This window comes from Nannospalax galili, unplaced genomic scaffold, assembly GCF_000622305.1.
Source record: "Nannospalax galili isolate Female #2095 unplaced genomic scaffold, S.galili_v1.0 scaffold751, whole genome shotgun sequence".
Lineage (NCBI taxonomy): Eukaryota > Metazoa > Chordata > Mammalia > Rodentia > Spalacidae > Nannospalax > Nannospalax galili.
Genome location: NW_008331125.1, coordinates 773,984 through 784,798, shown reverse-complemented (window position 1 = coordinate 784,798; position 10,815 = coordinate 773,984). Strand labels below are relative to the sequence as shown.

The following is a 10,815-nucleotide window of genomic DNA, read 5'->3' as shown; positions in this document are numbered from 1 at the left end:
ATTCGAAGAAAACATGGATAAGCAGATGGATTAATGCTAGTTTTCCTCTAGCTGCTGAGCGGTATTACGCATCAGTGAGTGTGAAGTTAAACTGTTGTTGGTTAAGGGAAATTTAGTTGTTTTACTCTAGAGCATTCTTGACATGATCGTAGATTTAAAACACTCCTAAACAGTATTCCTTCAACAAACTTTTTTTTGTGTGTGTGAATGTGTGAATACCACAGCATTCATGTGGAGGTCCAGAGTGCAGCATTGGGTATTGGTCCTTATCTTCCTTTGAGGCATATCTCTGTGTTGTTTGGTGTAGCATATGCCAGACTAGCTAGACCAGGTGCTTCTGGGAATTCTCTTGTCTCCACCTCTCACCTCCCAACTCTTCATATGAGGGCTGGAATTACAGATGCACATCACTGCATTTGGCTTTTATGTGGGTTCTGAGGATTTGAATTCAGGTCTTCAGGCTTGTGTGGCAAATGCTTTTCTCACTGAGCCATTTCCCTAGCCAAACAAACAATTTTGACTGCAAAGCACAGGCTTTATGTTAGGTTTTAAGGAAACACTGGAAGAGAAATCTGTCATTCCTTTTATTGTTGAGTCAGTTGAATGAACTCTATATTGATAAGATAATTATGCAAATAAAAATGTAGTTATGATTATGTTGAATACCATTTTTCTTCTGAACACAGACAGGCTGAAGGAGGACATAAGGCATAGCCCATTCATTGCCTTTAAAGCCAAATTGGGCCTTTTTCTAGCATAGGGTAATTAAAGACATGGAGAATATGGCAAGATATAGAGAAGATAGCAAGAATTTTAGTTTGTTAGGAATACAAAGCAGATATAATAGCAAGTCTGCTGAATGAACACTTGTTCAGTGCCTTTACTGTCTAATGAAACATTAAGCACTGAAAGAGTACAGATAAATTGGACTCAATGGGACAGATTTCTTATTTGGTAAGCATGGGATCAATTAGGAATGTAATTGACACATGACATCAATGGCTAACTTCTGAATGTTGTCATGGCCAAAGGAGGAAAAATCCATTATTAATTTAGTAGCTTAACAGTGAAAAGTTTTAAGATGTACAAAATGGCTCAACCGTATGCATATTTTCTCAATGTAAATGCTCTGCGGTTAAAAAAAAAGGTAAGGATGATAATGATGGCTATTGGTTTTGAGTACTTATTTGTGAGCTGCCATTCCAAACAATCTGTGTATAATAGTTCATTTTCTCCTCACAACAAATAAGTGGGGCTATGACCTCTGTTTTAGGAAATGGGGTCAGATGTTAGATCCAGGGAAGAGACTGTACATCTCCTCTTTGGATCTTGTCTGGAGTCACACTGCAAAAAAAAAAAAAAAAAAATTATGGTCTAGGTCAGGCGTGGTGGTGCAGGCCTTTAATCCCAGCACTCAGGAGGCAGAGGCAGGAGAATCTCTGAGTTCAAAGCCAGCCTGGTCTATATAGTGAGTTCTAGGCCAGCTAGGGCTACAGGAAGACCCTGTCTCAAAAAAAAAAAAAAAAAAAATTATGGTCTAACTTTTAATAATTTGGTTACATGGATTTATAGACCATGGTACCAAGGTAAACTAATCCAGCCCTCATGAACTTCATACTGAAGATCATGAACTTCATATTGAAGATAAAATTAATAATACAAAAACATAAGCATAGGAGGACTATCAAATAATTGGAAATTACTATGAAGGCTATTTGGAGTATCTGTTTCTGTTTACTCTTGTTAATGATGAACTTTGTATTAAATATTCTGTCAGTAAGACCATTAAGCCATTGCTTATACTTGACTACTTGACTAAATTTTTTAAAAACATTTAAAAATTAAAAAACAAGAAGACAAACTTCTTTAATTTGAAAGAAACATATGTAGAGTGAAAGAAGTCAGACACAAAATGGCACATCTTTTTAATTCCATTTATATGATATGTCCAGTTGGAAAATCTGTACAGTCAGAAAATAGGTTGGTGGTTACCAAGGGGTAATGGTAGGGGGAAATGGAGAGGGACTGATAATAGGTGTTAAGTTGTGTTTCCAGGGTGATGAAATGTTCTGGAAATAGTGGTAGTGGTTGCTGAACTCTGTGAGTATACTACAAACGAATGAATTCTTTTAAAAAGGGTGAAATTACTGGTACATGGCTTGTAGCTCAGTAAATACTATTAAAAAATTTTGTTGAGCTGGGTGTGATGGCACAGACCTTTAATCCCAGCACTTGGAAGCCAGAGGATCTTTGAGATTGAGGCCAGCCTGGATAGTCTGCATAACAAGTTCAGCTGGGGCTACATAGTGAGCCCCTGTCTCAAAACAAATAAACAAGATTTGTTGTAAGATTACAAAATTAAGATAAGAATTATTCAAAAATGTGATTTATGTAATCTCAAAATTCTTACAATGACTACTACAAAGAAAAGACATGTCTAGATTTGCTTTAATAACTGTTTTTTTTTTTCCTAGTACATGAAGTAGGTCAGGACAAGATGCACATTAGGACTAGGAAAATTATAAAGTAGTATGTGTTGTTGTCTCAGGTCACTGTGAGATCATGAAGTTATCTAGCGTCTCACTTCAAATCCAAGATTTTGTTTCCCAGTGGAATGAGGATCAAGTTGGGTTGGTTTGTCACCATCTCACATGGAGTATCTTTCTGGGAGTGTTTCCACCATAGTATGGAAAAAATGGCGAACATTCATGAGGTAGTATGATGCTATAGAAAAGGTACAGTCATCAGTTCATTCACTGTGTGTCCTTGACTAAAAATACTTTGAAGTCTCTTTTCCTTTCTGAATAAAATGGGATATATGATACCTCCCTCATAGGTATGGATTTAGTGGGATAAAGTCTGTAAGCTGCCTAGCATGGAAGACATCAACAAAAGGTTGTTTTTTTTTTTTTTATAGAACTGTAATGTGTTGAGAAAATTATATATATATTTGCATTTCTTATTTATTTGTTTATTGTTTATTTTATTTTATTTTATTTTTGAGATAAGGTCTTACTCTGTAGCCATGGACATTTGTAGGTCAGCCTGGACTCTAACTCCCAGAGATCCACCTACCTCTGCCTCCTGAGTGCTGGGATTAATTGTATGGGCCAGCATGCCTGGCTTTTTAAAAATTATTTCTTTGGAGGTTAATGAAAGTATTTAAAAATGAATAAGATTGTTTCTGTATGAAATACACAAAAAATCAATAAATAAAAAAGTGAGTTATATTTGAGGAAGAAGCATAAAAATTTGCTTCATGTTAATTAGTAAAAATGAAAAACACGACCATTGAAATCTACCTGATGACTTTATATCCATGCTCAGGTGCAAGGATCTCGGAAAGTAACCTACTATGACTAGTAATAATCAAATATATAGAGATTAGAGACTCATGTGCAAACATCTAAGTTGCATTACAAATGAGTTTTTCTATATGAAAAAATATATTTTTAAAAAGAAGAGATCTTTTTTAAAGGTTAAAAACTTTATTCAATTTTATGTCTTATAGGGTTTATACTGAGTACAATTAATGTATAGCTGTATTAATTCAACACTGTGAACCTAAAACTTTACAGCTAATTTTGAAAAAGATGCATTTTTGCTTTGAAAACTTTTATTGACTATGTCAATGCTGTTGTAATGAAATGCTTCTACTAATTTTGTGGTTATTAAATAAATTAAAAACAAATCTACCACATAGATATTTTCGCCTCTCTTGTTTTCATGGTCTCTGAAAAGTAGTTGTTGAAGCACTAATGTAGCCAGGGAAGGCTACAAAAATGAAAAGATTCATCAGTGTCTTATACATTTATGATGGCATTTTCTGGACTTCCAAAACAAATTGAAATGAAGCTGTTGCAAAAATGAACTAATCAGGGGAGGAGGAGGATCCAATGCTCTTCTTGCTTTGTGTTCACAAGTTTTCTGATTCAGGGGCAGTTTACAACTTCCAGGGCATCCATGAAAGTCAGGGTTGCCTGAATAATTTTTAAGCTTCCTCCATTTCCAAAACTGTTTTTATGGAAACTAAGTAGGTTTAGATAAGGAAAAGTATGACATATCAATAATATTGACTTCCTATGATAATGAGTTTTATTTTTATTTACTCTCCAGCCTTTATTTTTAAGGACATTTGAAGTGATTGTAGTGGTCACAAATTATTGATCCTGATCAACTTTTGTACACTAAGGGATGAAAAAGAAGAAAAATTAATACTGGAGAAATTGGACTCCAGCTGTACCGTGATGTTCAAACTTAGGGACCAACATTGTTTTTATTTATTTTTAGTTATTAAGCCTGTTATTATATAAACTGTTTCCTCCTGTGGGCTTAGTTTGGATCCTGGTTGTTATAAAGTGGCTGGTTCTACCAAGGAGAAACCACTGTCATGAGCCAGTAGAAAGGAGACTATCAAATGGCCTACTGTAGATGGTGACTTTTAAGACATGCCATTTTAGTAAATCATAGCCATAATTAGATTATGAATATTCATTTGGAGCTAAGTTGGTAGGGTACTTGCCTAGCATGGACAAAGTCCTGAGTTCAGTCTCCAGAACTGCATAAACCAGATATGGTAGCATACTCCTGTAATCCCAGTACTTGGAGGTGGAGGCAAGAAGATCAGGAATTCAAGGTCATCTTTGAATACCTACTGAGTTCAAGGTCAGTCTATGCTAAAAAGCTATATGACTGTCTCAAAAAAACAAAAAGTATGATGAAAAAAACAAGGTACTAGGGAGATAACTCAGTTGGTAAAGTGTTTGCTTTGCATACATGAAGACCTGAGTTTGAATCCTTATTCATATAAAAAGTTGTACTTAGGCCAGGTGTGGTGGCACACACCTTTAGTTCCAGCATTCTGTGGGACTCAAGCCAGCCTGCTCTACATAGCAAGTTCCAGGCCACCTGGGACAACAGGGAGACCCTGTCTCAAAACCAAGCAAACCAAAAAAGTTGGGCTTAGTATTGTGTGTCTGAAACCCCAGCATTGTTGGGCCCCCAGCTGACTATGCCCCAAGTCTAGTTGAATTGGTGAGCTCCAGATTCAGTGAGAGACCTTTCAAAAAATAACGTGGTGAGTTACTGAGGAGGACACTCAATGTTGACCTTTGGCCTCTACATGCACACATATGTATACACACATACATACACACATGTGCACACACACACAGAATGACTATTCAGTTCTGAATTAAGAATAGTGCTGTTTTAACATGAAGGTACACTTAAAGGGTAATTTCAGATGAATAATTGTAAAATTGTCTAATTGTGTCATAATTCAATGGGTTCATTACTTTTTAATTTCATAATTTGCTATGCCAATTTTATTGGAAATAATGTAATAAGAAATAGTTTCAAGTTTGTACTCTTGGTTTTAAAATGAATAAAGTTTGTTATCTGTAATTTAAAAAAATGTACTAATTTTTTTCCTTTGTCCTTAACTTTTTCTGAAAATGGTATGTTGAATCATCTGCATGTACAAGAGCTGGAATGAATAGTTAATATTTTGTTAAGTAGAACAATCAAATGAGTCATTTGTTTTGTAATATTTCTTCTAAAATTAAAAACTTATTACTCAGTGTTGCAAGTGGAATAGCTGGTTATCAAACAAACTAATATGATATAATGTTCTTTCTATAGGTTTTATTGAAGACTACAGCTGGAGATATTGACATAGAGTTGTGGTCAAAAGAAGCTCCTAAAGCTTGCAGAAATTTCATTCAGCTTTGCTTGGAAGGTCAGTATCACCTTTGTTATCATTCTGGGAGAGAAATGTATTAATTTAGAAATAGCTACAGTTTAGTTGGGCACAGTGGCACACCCCTGTAATTCCAGCACTTGGGAGGCTGATGCAAGAAAGATTCGGAGTTTAGACTAGTCTGAGTAACAACAAGGAAACACTTTAACTAAAACCATAGATGAATGAATTTTTTTTTTAAGAATAAACTGCAATGCATTTTTCACATTGAGGTCTGGTATTACACAGAGGTACCACGAGACAGGCATTGATGAGAGACACAGTATTGAGCTATGTGTCAGGAAATAGAAAGGATGACTACCTACCTCCAAATAAACCTCTCTACTTTTCACAGAGAAATTTACCTCAACAAAGTTTCAGAACTCTAGCCATTTCTTCCATTCTTACCCCTAATTTATCTAATTGCATAATGGTCTTTTTTATGGGAACGTCTACTATTAGTTACAACTAAACCAAATTTCAGTTCTTCCTTAGACAATTTGGACTTTTGCCTGTGTGATTGTAATTGCCTCTTATCTGGTCCTCCCCTCTCATTTCTTTGCCCTCTGCTTATGAATATGATACTTGAATCTTTCTTTTCTTAAATTTTTTAAATTGAATTTTTGTATATTTCATATAGAACATCTTAATCATCTTTATACCTCCTTCCCCACTGATGCCCTCCAATAGCTCCCCAATGGAATTCATACATTCTGTCATTTGTGTTAAGGCCTATCATGTGAAGTTAGTGTCCCCAGATGTCTCTCAGTGCAAGTTCATCCATTGAGGTCTAGTAAACCTATCTAGATTCCCTCCCTAGGAAGATCAGCTCTTCCTCACCCAGCAGTAATCAGCTGCCAGTAATTATTTGGTTAAAGTTGGGGCCTGCTGTCCATTTCCACAGTTCTGTTCTGGGTTTTTGTCTGCTTAAATTTGCGTGGGTCCTGTGCATGCTGACACCATTGCTGTAGGTTCATATGAGCAGGGCCCCAGAAGCCTGTAGGACTCTATTTCTGGATGGTCATGCACCTCCTCCCTGGCTCTTGCAATCTTTACACTCCCTCTTCCACAAAGGACCCTGAGCCCTGGGTAGATACATTTTAATATAGGAGTCCTGTCCAAGGACCCACACTCTGTAGACTCTGATTCTGTACGTTTTGTCCATTTGTGACCTTTTTGTGTTCCTGGCCCTGTTTTGCATGAGGGAGCTTCTTTAATACTTGAATCTTTTTTTGTTTTGTTTTGTTTTTTGGATTTTTTAATATTTTATTTATTTTTATTTTATGTATATGAGTGTATTGCCTGCATGTATGTAAGTGCACCCTCGTCATGCAATGCCCACGGGGGACAGAAGAGGCCATTGGATCCCCTGGAACTGGAGTTATGGACCGTTGTTAGCTACCATATGGGTGCTGGGATTCAAACCCGGGTCTTCTGGAAGAACAGCCACTGTTCTTAACCACCGAGCCATCTCTCCAGCCCTGATACTTGAATCTTTAGGGAGCTTGGCTTCCTAGCTTCCCAAATCTGCTTTCATTGCACTAACCACATGGTTACCATTACCTTTATTTCCTGAATGTTTCCTTCCTACTTCCCTATATCTCCTCATATTAGTTCTCCATTTTTGAGTATGCTCATCCTGTTTTTATTTAAATCCACCATTTATTATTATTTTTTTCTAAATCCATTTTGACACAAAGCTTACCATCTTACAGAATTCACTGATACTGTTTTCAGTGTCTTCAGATTTGAGTATGATAATTTGATGTTAACATTTTTCTTTTTAAGAAACTTTGTAGAATTTTATATCCACTTGAGTGTTTTTTGTTCCTGAATATTTCTTTATGCAGCAGGTGTTCCATATATTTTTGCAGTTTCTTGTTGGCTTCTAAAATACATTACATATGGCTTTTAATACCTCCAGTAGTGACAAATCAATGTCCTTCACACTAAACACAAATTATAATTATAATCTGTAATTATACAGATTTAGTATTGGGTTTTGGAGTCTTAGCCATACACTTAGATAACCATCTAAAATGAGTATAAATTTAGAAAAATGTCAGTTTAAGAAGTAGGATAAAGCTACTATAACAGAAGGAAAAGAAACTGGTAACCTAATACACCTGATGTTTAGAGACAGACAGTGAATTTTCATGGTATCAAAAAACAGTAATTTGAGCCAGAAACAGGTTTAATAGAGAATCCACACTATCCTATTGTGTGATATAGACAAAGGTCTCCAAATAGGTAATTAGATAAATATGTAACTGCAAGGGGACCAATTAAAGGAATAATAAAAGAATCAGATGAGAGAGAGAAAATACATCTGCAAAGACCATCACATATAATTGCTATGACAGGCAGGAAGGAAATAAAATGGGACAGCTAGTTTAGTTAAAGAGGTCTCAAATAACTGTCAATAAAGCTAAGAAGCACAGGAGATGAAGAGTCAGACTTCTGGTAATAAGTTTTCAGTCCACAGCTCAGATTTTATGGGCAAGTGAAATTACAAAAACATTAGAAAGAATGAACGGTAGATTGCAACCCGTGCCGAGGTGAATGGAAGAAACAGAAAAGATCTGGATAGACTATGACATGAAATAAAGATGTGGCTCATTCAGATGGTGGTGAAGCTCAGCTGCACCAACAATTTATAAGAAGACAAGGAGAAAGAAGAATGGAAAACAAATAAACAGAGCAGTTTTCTTAATTAAACAGTGAAGAATTTATTGGAATTGTTATTGGAAAGGCTAACAACAGGCTTGATTTTAAAAAAAAAGGTACTCCTTAGTAGATCAGTAAAGTTAGGGTTTAAAAATGTAATGCAAAGAACCTCATTTAATTCCTCGACTGTATGATTAAGTTGTTATGTTCCTGGGTCTTGCAAACACTTCCATCAATGTAACAACAACGACAGCAAAAATGCAGTTTCCAGAATTAAAAGCAAATAAGGAAGAAGGAGCTCGGCCTTAGGTGATGCCCTCAGCGGAAGCAGTGCTCATGGTTGAAAGTATAGTTGTACCCTTTCTAAAACACAGAGATCTGGACTGATACAGATTCAACCCTAGATTTTACGTCTTTGCCACCTAGTTAGGTGAACATTTAAAATGAGTGTAGATGAAAAATTGTCAGTTTAAGAAGCAGGATGAAACTATTATAGAAGGGAAAAAAAAGACTATGTAAGCAAAGAAAGCTAATTTTCAAAGCTAATAGCTTTGTTAATTGTTAATTTGGATAATTTCATTATGTTTTCCAACTATGAGGAAAGAATAAACTTAATCATGCAGCTCTTCATCTTTTTCACTGTTAAACTTCAGCTTCATCTCTTCATGGTCCATCCTTCATCAGTTAAATTTTATGCCCTACTTTTTTGTTTTTGGTCTTTTGAGTTAGTGTGTCACTATGTGAGTTCCAGGTCTCAAGCTGGCCTTGATAGCAGAGGTCTGCCTGCTTCTGCCTCTGGAATGCTGGGAGTAAAGGCATGAGCCACCATGCCTGGCCTGCCCTACGTTCCTTTACAATAATTGATTTTTTTCTAACAGATACTAAACATAAACATATAGAAATATTTCACAATTTAAAAGAATAATTTTGTTAAACCTAAAACATTTGTTTTAAAAAAAATTACCATAGAGAGGTCTTAAGAGATGGCTCTCTGAGTAAAAGTGCTTACTGTGCAAGCATGAGGACCTGAATTTGAATCCCCAGCATCCACCAAAACAGACAGGCATATTGTACATGCCTGTAACTCTAGCACTGGGGGACAGAGACAGGTATATCCCTAGATTTCACTGGCCTGCCAGTCTTGTTGAAACAGTGAACTTCCAGTTCAGTGAGATAGTATGTCTCAAGGGACTAAAGTAGAAGATGACAGAGGAAGACACCCAATTCCTCCCATGACCTCTGCATGCATGTTCATAGACCCATGTATCTGCATACTCATGAAGGTGCATCACACACATATACACACCAAAAACCCAACCAAACCAAACCAACCAACCAACCAAAAAAAAAAAAAATGACTGAAGAAAATAGGTCAGACTGTCACAAAATGAGCTTTAGATTAACAGCTAATAATGATAATAGTAACACACACCTTTAATCTCAGCACTGGGAGGCAGAGGTAGATGTGTCTCTGTGAGACTGAGGACATCCTGGTCTACATAGAGAGTTCCGGGCCAGCTGGGGCTACAGGGAGACCCTATTTCAAAAAGCCTAATAATAATAATATAATAATAAATAAACCAATAATTATACAAAATTGAACATAAAACAATATTTTAGAGAAGAAACATGCAGCTGATTTTAAAATACAAATATTAATTCCTATATGTATTTGGCAATAGAATTAATCACAGTATATCATATCAGAAATGAGAGCAGTCATGAGAAGTCCAGGAGTCACAGTAGTCAGAGACTTTGCTTCAAAATTTGAATGCATTCGAATTTCTTTCAAAAGCTAAGGATGCCAGGAACATGCACAATGAGGCCATGAAGCTGCTTTCCTCAGAATGCTTGCACGGAGGATGTACAGCAACTTAGAAGGAAATAGACTGAATACGTAAGCAACCAAATCTATTATAGCTCATGACATGCTGCTGTAATGACAGCTATGAATATGCATGGCAGTGCAGGCCTATAATCTCAGCAGTTGAGTGGCTGAGGCTGGAGGATCACCACAAGTGTGAGGTCTGGCTGAACTACAGAGTGAGTTCCAGGATAGTCTGAGCTAGGGTAAGACCTTCTCAAACACACATACACAAAACAACAAAACTGTAAATGCATACTTTGACAATGATTATATAGAGGAGTATAAATTGTGAATATGGACAATGTGGAATCATTTATAATAATAAATTATTTTATACATTAACAAGAATATGATTGGGAAAATTATAAAGAAAACAAAATACTGACATCATTCATGACTTTATGGGAAGTAAGAAAGGAATATCATGGTCAGATTTGAAAACATAAAGAATAAAGGTCTGTCTCACACTCCTCGTACACTGCATAGTGGGACTTATTGAGCCTGCTTTCTTAAATATTTTAGCTTGGAGCAGTAATCAATC

At 36.1% G+C, this 10,815-nt stretch overlaps 1 protein-coding gene across 1 annotated transcript in view; it reads left to right on the top strand.

Moving 5' to 3' along the window:
- Cwc27 (CWC27 spliceosome associated cyclophilin) overlaps positions 1–10,815 on the top strand; it is a 230,556-nt gene that overhangs the window by 2,879 nt on the left and 216,862 nt on the right. Inside the window, exon 2 of the mRNA XM_029557817.1 lies at positions 5,644–5,740. Within this exon, the coding sequence (XP_029413677.1) occupies positions 5,644–5,740 (97 nt within the window). The remainder of the gene's footprint in view (positions 1–5,643; positions 5,741–10,815) is intronic.